The sequence below is a fragment of the Cydia pomonella genome, chromosome 6 (assembly GCF_033807575.1).
Source record: "Cydia pomonella isolate Wapato2018A chromosome 6, ilCydPomo1, whole genome shotgun sequence".
NCBI lineage: Eukaryota > Metazoa > Arthropoda > Insecta > Lepidoptera > Tortricidae > Cydia > Cydia pomonella.
In genome coordinates, this window is record NC_084708.1 from 26,097,193 (window position 1) to 26,118,217 (window position 21,025).

Sequence of the window (21,025 nt, forward strand, 5' to 3'; positions counted from 1 at the left end):
GTAAAACCGGCCAAGAGCATGTCGGGCTATGCTCAGAGGGTTTTGTAGTTACCCGTCTGTCAAAATAGGCCGCCTTGAACGGGGGCTATTAGAGGGTACCCTATACTGTACACTAATAATTTATCTGGGATATTAATTAACATTTATCTTTGGTATATTAGCATAACAAGTTGTTCCTTCCTTAGCCTAACAATGAACGAAACAGACCCTTAACATTTTAAATTTTTTCACCACACCAAAGTAAGGAAAATACTAATTGTAAAACTTCAAATAAAAAAAAACAAATCAAATCAAAATGAACCATTTAATTTAAAAGTCAATTCTACCAGCCAACTTATGGAAGCAACTGAAAAATTGCATTAAATTACTTTGCCCCACATGTGGATAAAATGCAACTTGCTCATCAGTTTTTGAAAAATCAAGGGACCCTTTACTAGTTGGCGTGGTGAAAAATCCCTTTCAAGTGGAGATAGAGACGCTCTAAAGACGCCTTGGCAGGGTATATTCCCATTTGTCCTCGCCGGGCACACATGGGAACAAGTAGAACAAATAGGAAAATACCAATACCATGCAATTCATCAAGGTTTGCGCCCGATGCAAAAGAACCAGGAACAAGTGAACTACTGCACGCCAATGATAGACTCGATGGAGAAGGAGATCTTAGGCCGCGGTGGTGGAGGCGGAGCCGGCGCATAGTTGAGCAGCGCGGCCAGCAGGTGGCGGCACCAGAGCGCGGCGGGGGCGGGGCCCGGCGGGGGGGCGGGGCCCGGGGGAGGGGCGTCCAGCGCCGCGTCGGCGAAGGCGCGCCGGCGCCGCACGCGCTCGCTCCATGCCGCGTCGCCGCCGCCCAGGGACTCTGACGACAGAATTTATTTATTTATTTATTGTTCGGAGAACCAACAGCTATAAATTGTACAATAGTTATATATATAGATAACAAAGAGCCAATTATAGGTTCCCACCTGTAGCAATTTACTTCTTAATACTAGTGGTTATGTCGTAAGATAATGTAAATCCCGATATTCTTACGCATATATATCGAGAAACGTGAAAAATCTTTGTCAATGTCATCGGTCATCACAAGGATATTTCGTCAGTCATTGACTGATACTTTGTCAGATGATAGTTTAGATGTTTAAAAAAACAGCCGGTTGTATCGCGGTAAGAAAGACCGTCAGCTGATGAAATGCTCCATGCGAAGTTTCATGATTTGTGGCAGAACATTTGTGGGTCACGAGTTACGAACTCACCAACGCTGCTGTACGACACCGCCCAGGGCTATAACCGCGAAAATCAAATTTCTTCAATTGCGAGCATTCTGTGTCACTATAATTACGTCTTAGTGATAGTAAAAGAGAAAGATCCCCGCAATTAGAGAATTTCGATTTTCGCCATATCATAAAACTGAACGCGACTGCGGCGGAGAACAGCCGTCTATTCTTCTCTACCGGTGAGATGTCATGATGACTGTCTCATCGTTCCCTTAGGACATGGAGCCCCGCTTTTTTGACAATATTTAGTTTGGACATAGGTATGCTACACCGGCTACACGGACAAAATTGCTAATAGGACGTCTGACATTTCGCTTTTAGGTCAATTTGCGGCGCTGGACATTTTGCTACATAGACGAGCCGGTACTGGGCCATTTATCCGACCGATCTGTCATCGGCCATGGAATTCAGTTTATGGAAGGTAGAGGCAAGGAATAGAATCTCCATAGGCAGAACTGTTGCAAAAGTGTCCAGCTGTCAGCTATAAATAATAGTTCCAAATCTCTTCAGAGTAGCTAAGAACCTAGGCGTTATTGACGGAGTGAAGTGCGCTGTCTATGATTAGATTTTTTTCTCAAGTATTCTAGGTATTGTAGCGCCACCTATTTATGGTTTTTTGTCGGACACTTTTTGGTATATGGAGATTATATTCTTTAACTCTACCTTCCATAATTCAGTTAATTAAAGATCGCAGGTAAAAAAATCTTAACGTCGAAGGTACCTTAATAAATAGAGGTGGATTGTCAAAACAAACTTTATAGCCACAGTAAATTTACTGCTATCTATCGAAACATAATTAATAGTTTTAGAACACCATTTGACTTCCCGAATGAAGGTTGAGGGAGGCGATGGCTGAATACGCATGGTACTCGTGAACGGGTGCTGTTTGTGGAGACTGGTCTGTTTAAGCTAAGACGCTGGGTATTATATTTTGTAGCTTTATTTTTGAGTATAATTACAGTGAGACCCCATTCGGTTCTCATATGTTTCTTTTATCTTTATACAGAATTTTGACTCTTGGAGACCCTATACATCTCTAAGGATAATTTGATAAACTATACAATCTTTGAGTTCTGACACTTAGAGCCTCACACACACACACCTCTGAATAATTATAGATTATTTATTTGTATCTGTTTTTTTATATGATTATTTTAGTTTTTATTTGTAATTCGACATAAGAGACTTTATACGTCTCTAAGTAATAATAATACTTACTTTTACTTTAAACAATAATACTTTAGTTTGCATTAATATTTTCAGTTAATTGTATTTTATAATTGTTGATGTGCTTTTTTTTTGCTTCTATGTAAATTCCATGTTGACGTGTAAAAGTGGCTTACCTATTTTTACACTAATATGTGTTAAATTTGTTAAATATCAAAAAGTGGCGCCATCTTCTAGAACATAGGCCAAAGGTCATAACGCTCGAAAAGATTTAATCATGTGTCGAAAGATGGCAGTAAATTTACTGTGGCTACAAAGTGTGCTTTGACAATCTGCCTCTATTTCAAATTCTCTTTGGCTGTAGGTACAGTCAGCGTCAAATACTTTGTAGCAACCAAAGTATTAGTCCAATATTTCGGTACACCATATATTTTAGTATGGTGTACCGAACTATTTGGCTGCTACAAAGTGTTTGACGCTGACTGTACAGAGTAGTGTACATATAGGTGCTAATGGGATTGAAACTTGTATGTCTTTCACCAAACGAAGTAATATAGTAGTTAATCAAGTGTTTTTAGTCCTTCGAACCAGATCTGATCCCAGTTATGACAGTTATCTAAATATCGGTACTACCTAATAGGTCCTAGTTGAGAAATAAAATACAAAAAATGACGAAAGCCACATATGAATGTGATTGATGTTGAGCGCGACGCGACCTTAACTTAATTATTACAATCAAAATACCATCAGAAAACCCGCACCACGTGCCGGCGGCGACATCTGCGTCTTTGCAACAAATAGCTCGTTCAAAAAACGTTTTGGCACCCGCGGGCCCGTCACTCAACACGAACATGTTTGCACACAGACGAGCGCTGACACCCGACACCGCGCAAACAGCGCTCACTTGTAAAACTATCTTCACGCTTTTTTATACACCATAAAAATACTTGAAAGAGATTTCTAATAGACAGTGAAATGTTACCGACTGCTAGATGACAGCTTTTGTTCTAATGAGACATCTCTTTTTATTGAGACTATTTTTAATTGTTGAAGAGTATCTTTTTACATCCTGTGAACTAGCAACTTTTAGTGGATAATAAAACGTTTGAGCATGTTCTTGTCGCCGGTGCCGGTTGATAAAAGGACAAGGGTGCCGCCGGCGGCTGGAAATGGGGCGGTTAATCTAAAAACAACATCAAATGTTTCGCGTTTTTTCATACTGCTCGATAAAATGCGTGTGGAGTCAGCTTTGGAAGTCGTTTATTACTTTAGTACTATGTTACATTAACGCGTAAAACACCATTTTAACCTTTCATATATGAATACATGTGGTGGTCAGGTCAAAAATAGTGGGTTCAAACCTCGGTTGTGCTATTAAGGTACCTGATACCTCTCTTCTAAGTAGAAGAGAGGTATGGGCATTGTGAATGTCATCTCGCTTTGTGTGGTAGGGAACAGCACAGCGGATGTCATTCCAGATCTAGAGCAGAGCCCAACTGGGGAAGCACTGATGAACAACAACAACTGAAGCACAACTGGGGCAGAAAACCGCAGCCAAATAACGCTAGACCCTATCTCATAGTGTTGTGTTCCTGTCGGTGAGTAAGGTTGCCAGAGCTCAACGAGGGGAGAAGGACTCCTATGGAGTTGCAGGCGTACATAGGCTACGGAGACTCCTTACCATCAAGCGGGCCGTATGGTTGTTTGCCACCGAGGTAGTATAAAAAATAAAGCAGAAAGAAATGAAAAATGATTACTAGTAACTAAGGTCAGGATCCTTATCCTTGTATAAGTATATTTTACTTGTATCATTGACATATAAGATGTTAAGGCCGCTTTTCTAACTTTGAGATCAAAGCCATATTATAGGATTCGTTAAAACAATAAGTCTATCAACCCTTATAATTTTGAGGTTTTCTTGCTCACCTGCGTGCACCTAAGTTTCAAGTAGGTACATAATCTCAAATAATTTAGCAGGTTTAAACGGTTGGTTCGTTGACAATATAAAAACTTCGTGACGCCTAAATTCTATCCTATATTAGAATTATGAAATATTAAGCCATAATAGGACAACTTAGCGTGTTAAAAATAACAACCGGGTGTGAATTTTGTGTCCCCCGTGTCCGTTACCGTCCCGTCACCCTTAACCATATCTACCGAGAAGTCTTTCAAAATATACTATTTTAACTCGCTCCGAATCCAAGGTAAATATTATTTCAGCTAATTCGCGTTCTGGCTGAACACGGACAGAGCCGGCTCGCTTACTATAATAACATATCGTAGAGTGCCCGCGACACCTTACCTAAACCATCTGACGAGCGTTCTGAATGTTGCTTAAAGACGCCAGCGAGGTGAACACTTTGAAGAACCACTGTGACTTGTAGAGCTGTAATCTAAGAGCGCATTTTATAGGGAGCGTGCATGAACTGTAGGAGGCAGCACAGGAGCCGTCAGATTTTTGACGCGAGGCGTAAATGTGATGTTTTTTGTTCCGATGTAGCCCACAAGATGGCAGAACCTACTATGCACAAGAAAACATGTGACGTGTACATGTGCATGTTTATGGTTCCGATTCAGGCCACAAGATGGCAGACCCTCCAACGCGCACGGTCCCTATACTAGTTCATTTAAGAATATAGACTCGTCTGTGTTTCGTAGGTGTTGGAATAACGTGCAGTTGATTTAATTTTATTTTAGCTATCGCATTTCGGTGGTGAAAGCATTTTGAAAGAGTTTGGTAATCTTACTTTTGTTAGGGAACAGAAATATTGATATTTGGAATCAGCATGTGGTGCGGCCAGTGCAACGCGTGGTGATAGCGGGGGCGGGGTGTTGCCGTACAATTATTACAAACCTAATAAGGTTTGTACTAGTAATTAATAAATTTATTTACCTACCTACCACTGATTCCTATTGTAATTACATTCCTAGTGACAGTAGCAAATAGTACCTACCTATGGTCGTAGTACAAACGGCATGCCATGTGGTAATTTGCTGCATTTATCCATCTTTCCAGTAATGTCACTGGCTCATTGGGCAGGCTAGACACAGCGTCTAATAGAATAAATGGTGGATCACGGAATAAGTGATAAGACACGATGATGACATAATTGACATCTCCTAGACAGGGCCTGGGAAGTATTTATTACCGTTTTTCCGCGCGCGATACGCATACCTACGCCGCGCCTTGGTGTTGACAATGTAGTGTGTAACTGACCGTATTGAGGCTATTAGGTGCGTTGACGTGCGGTAGTAGCACTCAGCACACATACACTAGCGCGACAAGCGCTGCTGCCTTGCTACTGCGACAGTGTAGTCTGTTACTGACCATATTAGGTATTGAGCCACGATGCATGCAGCCGCGCACAGTAGGCGCGTTTCCGCGCGGCAAGCGCTGCTGCCTCGCCGCGGCTTGTTGCTGCGACAGTGCAGTGTGTGACTGACCATATTGAGGAACGTTGACGCGCGACAGCTGCACGCAGCGCAGCCGCGCACGGTACGCACGTTTCCGCGTGGCAAGCGCTGCTGCCTCGCCGCGGCTTGTTGCTGCGACAGTGCAGTGTGTGACTGACCATATTGAGGAACGTTGACGCGCGACAGCTGCACGCAGCGCAGCCGCGCACGGTACGCACGTTTCCGCGCGGCAAGCGCTGCTGCCTCGCCGCGCGGCGCCGGCCCGCCTGCGCCTTGCTGCCGTCGCAAAGCCACCTAAAACAACCATCAATTTAAATGAGTCCCAATTGTCATACATTCACAAGTTTCACTTGTTTGCTTTAACTCTAGCTAGCATCTCTTCACTGTTGGAGATTCGTGTTATAATTTCACAGCATCAGGTAATCCCTGCCTATTAAGCTACTGGTTTTCAAAGTTATGTAAGTGACTTTTTTATGATATAAGAGGAAGCAAATGAGCAGACGACTCGCCTGATGGTAAGCGTATCTCGTCCCCATGGACACCCGCAACATAAGAGGGAGTGTAAGCGCGGTTTTTAAGATGGGCGACACTCTTTTGAAGGGTTGCAGGGGTTGTAACGGTCAGGTATAATACTACAGACGAAAATTTATTCCACAGTTTAGCTGTGCGGGGCAGGTAGTGAGGTAGGTTCTATCAGAAAGGTCCCTATTACAGCGTTATCAAAATTCATAATAAAATACCTGTACAGTCTCATTACTACATTACGTAAGCCCTACGTGATGCATACGTCATGTGACATTAAGGAAATAGAAAATAGATTAATTAACGCACAATAGAAATGTCAAGGGTATGAATCATCTAAGGAAATTATAATTATATTTAATATTGTTAAATGTCACCTAAATGCCATGCACGTAGACAGTCACTATATAAACCCAGGTTTTCCTCAGTAAATCGTTCAGTATCCATCCAACCTTCAGTGTATTATTCTACCTCCGCCACCAGCGCTACCGTCAGTCGCATTAAGAGCCCTTATTCCTTGGAGCGTTCTCCGATTTCACGAAATAACGCTCGATAGATGGCGTTGGCGCTCGGTACGCGAGCGCCGGCAACGCGACGCGCGTTTCAATGCAGACTAGAATAATCTTGATAGTTTTCAATATAATGTCAAGCAACATTAATTTTAGTGTTATATGATATCATATGGGCACACTTTATTTTATTTTATATGCACAGTAGATTTTTTTATGTACACTACTACTAAGTGTACAGACTACAGAGTGTACTATAACCCTTGCTCTTTATTCTGTCTCTTTCACACCAATGGAAAATGAAAAAGTTGGTAAATGACTGCAGGTATAAATAAAGTATATTAGTGCGATAGAGAGACAGATAGTGTTTCGTTGTCGTGACGTAAAAGATTGTCATGTTGGCTATGCACCCATGGCGCCTAGCCAACATGACAATCGTTTGCGCATGTTAGTGCTATAGAGAGACAGTAGTGTTTCGTTGTCGTATCATAAACGATTGGCATGTTGGCTACGCACCCATGATACCTAGCCAAGAAGCCAATCGATTGCACATATTAGTGCGATAGAGAGACAGATAGTGTTTCCTTGTCGTATCGTAAACGTTTGGCATGGTGGCTACGCACCCATACTGCCTAGTCAAGATGCCAATCGTTTGCGCACATTAGTGCTATAGAGTTTCAGTTTTATTTGAAATCACGTTAGGGTTTGTATTATTATTTTTGACCCGAATGAAGTCCATCCAGGTTCTCATGATGGAGTCAGGAATTGGTCACCAGGAGGCCTACCGCGAACCACGTTCGACGTGTTGCCTCTCTGTCGCACTTGTAAATTCGTACGTAAGTGTGATAGGGAGGTAACTTGTCGAACGTGGTTCGCGGTAGGCCCTCTGAACTCCTAATCTATTCATTATAATTCCATCGTGTTTGGGCTCAAAAGATTTGCCCTGACGAACACCATCGATCTAGATGAGGTCCAGGGTCTCATGACGGAGTCAGGAGTTGGTCACCAGAACTCCCCAGAACTCCTAATCTACTCATCATAACTCCATCGTGTTTGGGCTCAATAGATTTGCCCTGATGAGCACCATCAATCTAGATGAAGTTCAGGGTCTCATGATGGAATCAGGAGTTGATCACTAGAACTCCTAATCTACTAATTATAATTCCATCGTGTTTGGGCTCAATAGATTTACCCTGATGAGTACCATCGATCTAAATGAAGTCCAGGGTCTCATGATGGAGTCAGGAGTTGGTCACCAGAACTCCTAATCTACTCATCATAACCTCATCGTGTTTGGGCTCAATAGAGTTGCCCTGACGAGCACCATCAATCTAGATGAGGTCCAGGGTCTCATGATGGAGTCAGGAGTTGGTGCTAGAACTCCTAATCTACTCATTACAGATCCATCGTGTTTGGGCTCAATAGATTTACCCCGACAAGCACCATCAATCTAGTTGAAGTCCCCGCTCTCATGATGGAGTCAGGAGTCGGTCACTAGAACTCCTAATCTACTCATTATAATTCCATCGTGTTTGGGCTCCATAGATTTGCCCTGACGAGCACCATCGACCTATCTTCGATCTATCGAAATCTTTTGAGCCCAAACACGATGTTATTATAATGAGTAGATTAGGAGTTCTGGTGACCAACTCTTGACTCCATCATGAGACCCTGGACCTCATCTAGGTCGATGGTGTTCGTCAGGGCAAATCTTTTGAGCCCAAACACGATGGAGTTATGATGAGTAGATTAGGAGTTCTGGTGACCAACTCCTAACTCCAGCATGAGACCCCGGACCTCATCTAGATCGATGGTGCTCGTCAGGGCAAATCTTTTGAGCCCAAACACGATGGAATTATAATGAGTAGGAGTTCTAGTGACCAACTCCTGACTCCATCATGAGACCCTGGACTTTATCTAGATTGATGGTGCTCGTCAGGGCAAATCTATTGAGCCCAAACACGATGAGGTTATGATGAGTAGTTTAGGAGTTCTGATGACCAACTCCTGACTCCATCATGAGACCCTGGACCTCATCTAGGTTGATGGTGTTCGTCAGGGCAAATCTTTTGAGCCCATAGACGATGGAGTTATGATGAGTAGATTAGGAGTTCTGGTGACCAACTCCTGACTCCAGCAGGAGACCCCGGACCTCATCTAGATCGATGGTGCTCGTCAGGGCAAATCTTTTGAGCCCAAACACGATGGAATTATAATGAGTAGATTAGGAGTTCTAGTGACCAACTCCTGACTCCATCATGAGACCCTGGACTTTATCTAGATTGATGGTGCTCGTCAGGGCAAATCTATTGAGCCCAAACACGATGAGGTTATGATGAGTAGTTTAGGAGTTCTGATGACCAACTCCTGACTCCATCATGAGACCCTGGACCTCATCTAGGTTGATGGTGTTCGTCAGGGCAAATCTTTTGAGCCCAAAGACGATGGAGTTATGATGAGTAGATTAGGAGTTCTGGTGACCAACTCCTGACTCCAGCAGGAGACCCCGGACCTCATCTAGATCGATGGTGCTCGTCAGGGCAAATCTTTTGAGCCCAAACACGATGGAATTATAATGAGTAGATTAGGAGTTCTAGTGACCAACTCCTGACTCCATCATGAGACCCTGGACTTTATCTCGATTGATGGTGCTCGTCAGGGCAAATCTATTGAGCCCAAACACGATGAGGTTATGATGAGTAGTTTAGGAGTTCTGATGACCAACTCCTGACTCCATCATGAGACCCTGGACCTCATCTAGGTTGATGGTGTTCGTCAGGGCAAATCTTTTGAGCCCAAAGACGATGGAGTTATGATGAGTAGATTAGGAGTTCTGGTGACCAACTCCTGACTCCAGCATGAGACCCCGGACCTCATCTAGATCGATGGTGCTCGTCAGGGCAAATCTTTTGAGCCCAAACACGATGGAATTATAATGAGTAGATTAGGAGTTCTAGTGACCAACTCCTGACTCCATCATGAGACCCTGGACTTTATCTAGATTGATGGTGCTCGTCAGGGCAAATCTATTGAGCCCAAACACGATGAGGTTATGATGAGTAGTTTAGGAGTTCTGGTGACCAACTCCTGACTCCATCATGAGACCCTGGACCTCATCTAGATCTATGGTGCTCGTCAGGGCAAATCTTTTGAGCCCAAACACGATGGAATTATAATGAGTAGATTAGGAGTTCTAGTGACCAACTCCTTACTCCATCATGAGACCCTGGACTTTTGATGGTGCTCGTCAGGGCAAATCTATTGAGCCCAAACACGATGGAGTTATGATAAGTAGATTAAGAGTCCTGGTGACCAACTCCTGACTCCATCATGAGACCCTGGACCTCATCTAGATCGATGGTGTTCGTCAGGGCAAATCTTTTGAGCCCAAACGCGATGGGATTATAATGAGTAGATTAGGAGTTCTGGTGACCAACTCCTGACTCCATCATGAGAACTTGGACTTCATCCGGGTCAAAAATAATAATGCAAACCCTAACGTAATTTCAAGTAAAAATGCGTTTTTCAGAATATCGCCGCCAAATAACACTAGACCCTACTCATAGTGTTGTGTTCCTGCCGGTGAGTAAGGTTGCCAGAGCTCAACGAGGGGTGGGAGGGGGTTAGGGTCGGCAACGCGCATGTAACTCCTCTGGAGTTGCAGACATACATAGGCTACGGATACTGCTTACCATCAGGCGGGCTGTAAGGTTGTTTGCCACCGACGTAGTATAAAAAAAAGCGGCCAAGTGCGAGTCGGACTCGCGCATGAAGGGTTCCGTACAATTTAAGACGTATTAAAAAAAAATCTTCTTACTAGATCTTGTTCAACATTTTACCACTTTGGACACACATTTTACCACTTTGGAAGTGTCTCTCGCGCAAACTATTCAGTTTAGAAAAAAATGATATTAGGAACCTAAATATCATTTTTGAAGACCTATCCATAGATACCTTACACGTATATGTTTGATGAAAAAAATTTTTTTTAAATTTTATGACGTATTAAAAAAAAAACTACTCACTATATCTCGTTCGAAACAATTTTCGGTGGAAGTTTGCATGGTAATGTATATCATATATTTTTTTTAGATTTTTCATTCTGTTATTTTAGAAGTTACAGGGGGGGGGACACACTTTTTTTCACTTTGGAAGGTTCTCTCGCGCAAACTATTCAGTTTAGAAAAAAATGATATTAGAAACATTAATATCATTTTTGAAGACCTATCCATAGATACCCCACACGTATGGGTAAAATGAAAAAAAAAATTTTTTTTTAATTTCATGACGTATTAATCAGTCGTCGCGCAAGCGCTGAGAGGTGTGCGCGTGTGTGAGGGTGACCTTGCGCTGCGAATATGTCGGTGTATAATATCGTGAAATGTGCATCGTGCAATATTGTTATTAATGAGGTGCTAGCATTCGTGCAAAATAAAATTAATGTTATGGATGATGTCAGTCTAGTGAGAATATGTGCAACGGGATTTTCGTCTGAGGATGTGGAGATGGCAAAGAAGTTATTGTATGACTGCTTGAAAGGAAATGAAAAATATATAGCAAGGAGGAAGGACAAGCTGGAGCGGGACATTGAAGATATTATTCGTTGCATCAAAAATACAAAAACAGACGACCTGCCTATATTTGTGGCTAAGGAATTACACAAATTACCTCCGGTCAACTTTGAAAATATAGATGTCACACGGCTGTTGAAGGACATTGTCAACTTGCAGGGTCAGATACGAGAAATAAAGGATATGTACGTGACACGTAATCAGCTTGACCTACTTATAAAAGATGTGCAGAGCTGTAAAAATAAGGAACATATTGAATCCTGTATGAGTCACAATGAATCGTATTTAAATGTGAATCGAAGAAGAGGTGCGTTTTTGTTAGATAGTGGACCAATCGGTATGACACTTTATAATTCGACCGTTAAAAATTCAACTTTAAATACAAATAGTTCAACGTTATCTGTGAATGCGGAGAGCGAAGTGGTTAACCCGCCCGCGACCGTTGACCCGATGCGTGCGCCTACTCAGACACCTGAGCCGTGCCAACCTGTCTCGCTCCCGCATAGCAGCGAGCCGACGTGCGCGCCGCAGGAGCGAATGACGAGAGCAGAACCGGTTATCGATGCAGGCGGAGAGGCGAATAAGCAAACTATGGAGTTGGATGAGTCAACTATAGATAAGAATAATTTGCAACATAAACCAATTGTTACTAAACAAACGAACTTAAAACAGTCTTATGCCGAGTGTATACCGGAAAAAGGTGAATGGAAGGATAAGGAGATGGATGAGGAATGGAAACTTGTTCAGTATAAACGACATCGAAACCAGTTTATAGGTAAAACCGGGAGTGCCAAAACATCGTTCAATACGAAGTTTAAAGCGGCAGATGTTAAGGTGCCAATGTTTATTTCTAATGTAGACCAATCGGTAACGGAAAAAGATATATCTGAGTATATATTGGAAAAAATTCAAGATCGAGTAACGTTACAAAGGATTGCCATGAAGCGCGATAAGGGCTATTACTCCTATAAAATATATGTTAGTAAATCTAAATTGGGAGAATACCTAAATGACAACCTGTGGCCCAGTGGTATAACTTTTAGGCGTTTTGTTATGTTTAGAGGGAAAATGGCAGATACAGAATTTAAATCGAGTGAAATTAATCGAGTGAAATCGAGTGAAATTAATAATATTGAAAAATGACAGATACGAGTACATGCAAAATGATAACCTTTAATTGTAGGTCTGCAAAAAGGTCTATAGATGGTTTACGAGCCTTGTGTAAAAGTGCGGATATCGTGGCGTTGCAGGAGACATGGCTTCTTCCTTTTGACCTGCCTTTCCTTAGTACGATTGATAAGGACTTCGGCTGGACGGGTAAATCGGCGGTTGACGTGTCTGTCGGACTATTGAAAGGGCGCCCTCACGGTGGAGTGGGTATCCTTTGGCGGAAAAGTGCGTTCAATGCGGTAACTATAGTTGAGTGTGATAGTGACAGAATAGCATTCGTGAAAGTCTTAACTGGTGAAGTATCATTTTTAGTGGGCTGCGTCTACATGCCTACGGACTCATATGATAATAAGCCATTGTACACAGAGTGTTTAGGTGCGCTTTCTTCGACTATTGCGGACAATAATGACGTGCAAGCGGTGTTTATACTGGGGGACTTCAATGCTCACGTTAACGAGCCGTTTTATAGCGAGATGATGGATTTCTGCTCTGAGCAACAATGGATATGTGCGGACATCGATAAATTGGGCGTGAGTTCTGATACGTATACATACGTTAGTGATATACATGGGTGTAGGAGATGGTTGGACCATTGCATCGTAACGAAATGCGCTTGGAATACTATTCGTAACGTTACGGTTATGTATGATGTTTTTTGGTCCGACCATTTCCCTATGCTTATTGAATGTAATATTAATGTATTGGAGCCTGTAATTAATATTTGTGATAGTTATGTAAATAGTGGTGTAATATGGGGTGAAAGGCAGATAGATCAAATTGATGAATATAATAGGATCTGTAATAGTGAATTAAAGGACATTGACTTTCCTGACTCGCTTAGGGACTGTTGTGACGGGATTTGTGATAACTGTCATCACTATAAAGTTATTGATGACTTATATATCAAGGTTATTAACACCTTATCTAATGCTGCAAAGGTAACAGCTAAATGTGGTAAGCGAGCCAGGGGTCGTTGTCTAGCAGGGTGGAACAAATATGTTGCAGAAGCACACAGAGAGGCCCGGCTTCAATTCAAGTTGTGGGAGTTAGCTGGCAAACCAAGACAGGGTAGAGTTTCTGATCTGATGCATCATTCCAAGAAAGTGTTTAAATCTAGACTTAAGTGGTGTCAGAACAGACAGGAACAGATCTTAATGGATAAACTAGCTACCTCCCATAGAAATAAAAAGTTCGCAGATTTTTGGAATGGGACTAAGAAAATGAACGTGAGGCCGGGCTTGCCAGTAAGTGTGGAGGGTAAGACAGACTGCAGGGAGATTGCTAACATATTTAGAGAACACTTCAATGTCAAATCGCTGCTTGATGTGAAGTCTATCTCCCATTCGAAAGCAAATGAGAGGGCCTTCGGGGGCGGGCGTACTACCCATATTACCTCTAAACAAATTAAACTGGTTATAAGCAATATGCAGAGGGGTAAGTCGCCTGGCCACGATGGCCTTAGTATAGAGCACTTCAAATATGCAGGAGTGCACCTACCTCGAGTACTGTCGTTAATACTGAATTTATGTATGAGTCACTCGTACCTTCCGGCGGAGCTCATGAGGACGATTGTTGTACCGGTGGTTAAAAATAAAACGGGTGACCTTTCTGATAAGGCAAACTATCGGCCTATCTCGCTCGCCACCACTTCAGCTAAGATACTTGACCGTGTGCTTGATAATATGCTAGACAACTACTTAAATATTCATGACGGTCAATTCGGCTTTAGAACGGGGCTGTCCACGGATAGTGCAATTCTGTGTCTTAAGCACACGGTCAGGTATTATACTGATAGGAAAACCCCCGTCTATGCCTGTTTCCTCGATTTGTCCAAGGCATTTGATCGAGTTAATTATGATCTGCTTTGGCAAAAAATAAGTGAGACAGGTATACCGGCGGAGTGTGTGGGACTATTTAGGCACTGGTACAGCAATCAAGTAAACCAGGTCAGATGGGCGGGCAGCTTATCCGGTGAGTATAGGCTTGAATGTGGGGTAAGACAGGGTGGTATCACTTCACCGAAGCTCTTCAACCTATATATCAACAAGCTGATAGTCGGGCTGAGTGGCATGCATGCTGGGTGCTATGTGGGAGGCACTTGTGTCAATAGCCTAAGTTATGCCGATGATATGGTGCTACTGAGCCCGTCTGTCAGTGCGTTGGAGCAGCTGCTTGCCCACTGTGAAGCCTACGCCTTGACCCATGGACTAGAGTACAACACTAAAAAAAGTGAGGTTTTGGTGTTTAATGCGGGTAAAATCAAGCCATACCATGTACCACCTATTTTGTTGAACTCTAGCCCATTAAAGGTTGTAGATAAGGTAAAATACCTGGGGCACATCCTCACGAGCGACCTAAGGGATGACTTGGACATCGAAAGGGAGCGCAGGGCGTTGGCGGTTCGGAGTAACATGATTACCCGCAGGTTTGCTCGTTGCTCAAGTGATGTAAAAATCACGTTATTTAAATCATACTGTCAATCCTTGTACACGAGCAGCCTGTGGGTCCGGTACACGAAACGAGCCTACAACGCCTTGCGCGTACAGTACAACAATGCCTTTAGAATGCTGATGGGGCTGCCTAGCAGGTGCTCTGCATCGGGTATGTTTGTGGCAGCTCGCACGGATAGTTTTCAGACTATATTACGGAAAAATATAGTCTCATTACTAAGTCGTGTGAGATGTAGTCCCAACAGCATTCTAAAGGAAATTGCTAATAGGTTCGATTGTCCCATGTTAAAGCACTGGACCGAGCTAATTAAAAGTGTTGCGCAATTTATAATATAGATATAAATTGGCTCATCTTATTTAAATTATATTTATAAATAAGCACTAATACTAGGTTAAGATATTTTCTTGTTGTACTAACACTCTATGGATACATTGTTTGTCCGAAATAAAGAAACATTCATTCATTCATTAAAAAAAAACTACTTACTAGATCTCGTTCAAACCAATTTTCGGTGGAAGTTTACATGGCAATGTATATCATATATTTTTTCTAGAATTTTCATTCTGTTATTTTAGAAGTTACGGGGGGGGGGACACAAATTTTTTCACTTTGGAAGGTTCTCTCGCGCAAACTATTCAGTTTAGAAAAAAATGATATTAGAAACATTAATATCATTTTTGAAGACCTATCCATAGATACCCCACACGTATGGGTATGATGAAAAAAATTTTTTTTTTTAATTTCATGACGTCTTAAAAAAAAACTACTTACTAGATCTCGTTCAAACCAATTTTCGGTGGAAGTTTACATGGCAATGTATATCATATATTTTTTCTAGATTTTTCATTCTGTTGTTTTAGAAGTTACGGGGGGGGGGGACACAAATTTTACCACTTTGGAAGTGTCTCTCGCGCAAACTATTCATTTTAGAAAAAATGATATTAGAAACCTCAATATCATTTTTGAAGACCTATCCATAGATACCCCACATGTATGGGTTTGATGAAAAAATATTTTTTGAGTTTCAGTTCTAAGTATGGGGAACCCCCAAAATTTATTGTTTTTTTTCTATTTTTGTGTAAACATCCTAATGCGGTTCATAGAATACATCTACTTACCAAGTTTGAACAGTACAGCTCTTATAGTTTCGGAAAAAAGTGGCTGTGACAGAATCGGACAGACAGACGGACATGACGAATCTATAAGGATTCCGTTTTTTACCATTTGGCTACGGAACCCTAAAAAGGACCACTGAAAATCCATCGATAAGCGAGAGTCTGTTGTTAAGCATAGTGTAAAAAATGAACTTTTATTAAGATTTTCTAATCGCAGTATATAGCACTTCTCGGAACTCCGTAGCTGATTACGAACACAACGAATGCCTTACAATCGAGCACAGGTCCGTCCTCTAAGCGCGCTCCGCGCAGAATGAGAGCGTGGCGTCAATGCTGCGTGATTTATACGTGTTTAAAAAAAAATATAAATTTACGGCAATGTAGGTCCCATAGTTATGTTTTTTTTTTTATAGGTTAACATAAAGATACAGTTTGCTATAATATTATTTTTAAAGCAAAATATGCGTACAATTTACGGAAAAAAAATATAATAAAACCCTGTTTTCGCCAAAAAAATGAAGAAAACTCGGAAGGTATTTTATCAGTTTTTTCAAATGAATCTTCGATTGTTCATCATTCCAGCCCCTCGTACGAGATATGTTGAATCAAATTGTAGTCATTCATGTACCAAATAATTCTTGTTTACAGCAAAATTGAGAACCGAAACGCCACATCTCACTACAAAATTTGGAAAAGACTCCCAAAAAACTCATTAAAAAAGAGGTTTAAAAGAGAAAATGAAAATTTGAACTGTTGGAGCCGCTAGTTTAGGAAACGATTATTTAAGTACGTTACCAGTTTTTGAATAAATACTAATAGTTACGTCGTAATCTTGAATGAAAAAGGAAGCATTTTACAAAATACGCTCGTCTGTAGGAATAAGGACTCTTAAGGCTAACGGCCCCTACAATACCCAACTCTATAAAAACAATAGGAAAACCCAATCTTTTTATAAACTTTATAAAATCAGACGACCGGTTTGGCCTAGTGGGTAGTGACCCTGCCTACGAAGCTGATGGTCCCGGGTTCAAATCCTGGTAAGGACATTTGTTCGTGTGATGAGCATGGATATTTGTTCCTGAGTCATGGGTGTTTTCTATGTAGTTAAGTATTTATATATTAAAAAATTAAAATTAAAAAAATTATTTATTTCTATACAGAACACAGAAAAACATAATTGGTATACTGGCGGACCCCAAACTAGGCTGAGCCTGTATCTCGGGACCCTTGAGTGCAATACATTGGCAATAAGTATAAAGACGTTACAAATAGGTACAGACGTTACAAATCAGAAAGAGAAGATTAAAAAACTAAAATATAACAACACACTAAAATACATTACAAAACGGTGGATACTACTATACAAATATGTGTGAGTGTGTGTGTGTGTGTGTGTGTGTGTGTGTGTGTGTGTGTGTGTGTGTGTGTGTTTGTGTGTGTGCGCGTGCGTGTGTGTGTGCGCGTGCGTTAACTTGGTACAAGAAGAGCCTCCGTTTCGTGATATGTTAACGACACAAGCCACATTTTTACCGTTGCCTTGGTCTTACTTAAAGTCCAATTTTGAATTTCGTGTACCTTACAAACATTGTTATATACACGTAGGTGCATAAAATGTGGCGACCGCTTTGCAAGGGCTGATCTATATTTTGGAGTGGGGACTCGAAATTTCCGTTTGGTCAGCAGCTGTGTAATGTTAGGCAATTTGCCAATAATTACATGAGCTTGAGCTACTGCTTTAGTCACATATAACCGTCTCACGCTTAGGAGTTTCGAGTCCCGGTAAAGGGAATTCGTTGGGTAAAAAAGAGGTTTGCGCAGCATGACCTTGATGACAGCACGCTGAGCGATACATATATTGTTGTCTAAGTACCCTCGACACAAGCCTTATTGAGCTTACTGTGGGACTTAGTCAATTTGTGTAATAATGTCCTATAGTATTTATTATTATTTATTTTATTCTTACTGAAGAAATGTTATTACGCAGTATGAGATAATGATATTTGAAAGGTAGCTACGATAACTTAAATAACAAATTTTAGATTTTATACTTATTTAAGATTTAGTTGACATTATAAAATTTTGTATTGTGACATGTGATTTGCTATGCCCTTATAAGGGTCCATGAGAAACTGTAACTTTATTTTATAACAATTGTATGACCTCCACGGTTGCAATAAAGAATAAAGAAAAGAGAACTGAGCGTTTAACTACATATTTGAAGACTGTCTTACATAAGTAACTTTGGAAGCAATTAAGCGGAAAATTTCAAGAAAAAAAACCTACCTATAGACTTTGTTGACCACGGCCACACTGGCAGCGTTTCTGGCGGCCGATCGGCCGATGAATCGGCGGGTGAACTTACAACAATCTCTTGGATGAGGCCAATAGGGCGAGAAAGGTGGGTCCAGCTTCATTTTGCAGGAAGACATTTGTTTGATGTCATGTTAACTCTTCTTAATGATAAATATTAAATAGGTAGGTACTTATAAAGGAAATAAATATACATACCTACTTTCCGACATTTGGTCCTTTGCTACAAGGAGCCAGGTAGTGCCAGCCAAATGACACTATTTTATTTTATTCATCAGCTTTGATATGTGAACACTATTATACAGTGTTGGCCGAAATGTTAATACAAATGACTGTACCATACAAGGCACATAAATATGTGAAACGAAACGTTTTAGTTTAATATGGCAACCCCGCAGCTGCCCACCCAGCTCGGGCCTCTTTCTCGATTTACCATGTGAAATGTAAATACCTTGTATTTTGGAAAGTGCATTTAATAAAAGTTTATTCATGTCTTTGAACCCATAGTTTCATTGAACAATGACCATTAACCATTACAAAATGAACCGTAAACTATAACCGTCCTACACACCGTACACCTATACACCGTGTTTTTTTCCCTTAATTTCAAGGGTGCAATCCTGAGCTTAAATTAAGTAACTTTCTCAAATACACCGGTAATCTAATTAACTCCATTTCGGAGATACTTAATAATTTATTTTTATCTTATAAGGCCCTTACGAGTGTGTACACGGGCCTTAGGGCCTGTTTACATAATGATTAATGTTTAGTACGAGTTCATACATTTGCTACTAATCGTGCGCACTATATCTCGGACGATCAATGTTCGAAATGACATTGATATATGTCACAGTTTTCAATTGTTTGGTTGGGTTAAATGAAATACCCGTGTTACAACAACGCTATATGCATATGCAACATTAAAATACTTTTTACAAAAAAAAAGAAAAAAATTTTTTTTTTTAAATTAACTAATGCCATTTAGTTTCCCATACCGCGGAGTTAACGGAATTCAATAAAAACACGGTGTTTAATGGTATTTTCTCCACTTCGTTATTCGAGGCCTGGTCGTGGTCTCGGGTGAAAAAAATTAGAGACCCCAGGCTGGCCTTTCGGCTGGATCCGGCCCGCCTAATTTACGCATTATTTTTAATTTAATTGTGTTTGCGGCAATTATAGGCTGGCAATAATTGTAGGATTTGTAGGTACCAATAAGTATCATAACAAATCTTACCAGTCTCTTGATTAGGTCGTCAGAAGCAAATAGGTAGGTATACTATTAGAGTTTTCTCTCTACTCACTTGCGCGATCATGATGCGCTGCCGCTCCAGTACCAGCAGACACCCAGGGCAACAGCCGCTTATGCCAGTTAAGTATGCCGCAAGCACGAGATTTCACTTACTTGCGTGGCCATAACGTCACCAGCAGCAGACACCCAGGACAGCAGCAGTTTCCACCGACACAACCGCTTACGCCTCAAGCACGAAATCACTCCGCGGCTCGCAGTCCACTTACTTGCGCGGCCATGACGCGCTGCCGCTCCAGCACCAGCAGACACCCTGGGCAGCGGCAGTCCCTCCACCGACACAGCCGCTTATGCCCCTTCAAGCACGAGATCACCCCATGATTCCGACATCGCGCACACTTGGGCGTCCGAAGCGCCTTCCTCTCTTCCATTACTTTTTGAAACTTTTTTAAAACACTGAAAACAACGCACAAGTCATGTTTGAACTGACGGCTGTAAAGCGAAGCTCAAGTTTAAACGCGGGGAGCCACGCCCACCGCACTTGTGATTGGACGAGCTGAAGGCGGGGTCTGCCTTGATACAATGTTAGAAGATAATTATATTGTTTTTGTGACATTGCGTTTGATAGATGATAGAAAAGTCGCGAAAGCTTCGATAAACAGGAAAGTAGGTAGGTATAAGAGAACACAGAATAGAATCAAGTGTTCAATTTAATAATGCAAGACTGATTTGATAGTCACTTGTTACTGAACGTACCAAATACTTCCGATTTAAATGATTGTTACGTTATGTAGGGGAGACGAGACCGGTATGAGTGGTTGTCTCAGGGGTTGGTTGGCACAGCAGCCATAATAAACAACTTAACGAACGAATAAGTTCATCTACCAGTGTCGAAAGATCGCAAGAGGTCTCCTCTTTTACGTAATGATGAGTCCATGATATTATACGTTCATTTAGTGTTCTTTTTGTGGCTGCTGTGACAATCAAACCCTGAGAGAACCATACCCGGTCTCCCCTACTATAAAAGATAAACACACTATACGGAAAAAATATTCAAAAAAATATGTCTCATGGAAAATTGGGAAATAGAATAGGTGTTGTTTGTTGTTACATAGAAATTTTGTATGCAGGGGGGTACTTTTTCTCTGCAGCTGACCGTACTGCCATGAATGAAGTCAAGTCACTGCCATGAATCAATAGCATCCCTTTCAATGACAAATGTTCATTCAAATAAAACAAAACAATAACAAAAAAACACATTTTATATAGAGGTATGAAA

General features: G+C 41.4%; 1 protein-coding gene across 3 annotated transcripts; it reads right to left on the minus strand.

Annotated features, from left to right (window-relative positions):
• Positions 1-6: 6 nt before the first annotated feature.
• On the minus strand, positions 7-20,468 carry LOC133519374 (doublesex- and mab-3-related transcription factor 2-like). Of its 3 annotated transcripts, XM_061853431.1 has the most exons (4): positions 20,016-20,468; positions 6,007-6,146; positions 3,456-3,459; positions 7-854 (listed from the first exon to the last, which is right to left on the minus strand). In XM_061853431.1, exons 1-4 carry the CDS (start codon positions 20,175-20,177, stop codon positions 621-623), a joined length of 540 nt encoding a protein of 179 aa, XP_061709415.1. In that variant the 5' UTR covers positions 20,178-20,468; the 3' UTR covers positions 7-620. The 3 variants fall into 3 exon arrangements, with proteins under 3 accessions (XP_061709415.1, XP_061709414.1, XP_061709413.1); XM_061853430.1 differs by lacking the exons at positions 3,456-3,459; positions 20,016-20,468 and having other exon boundaries at positions 7-856; positions 5,883-6,416; XM_061853429.1 differs by lacking the exons at positions 7-854; positions 3,456-3,459 and having other exon boundaries at positions 3,840-6,146.
• Positions 20,469-21,025: the final 557 nt, after the last annotated feature.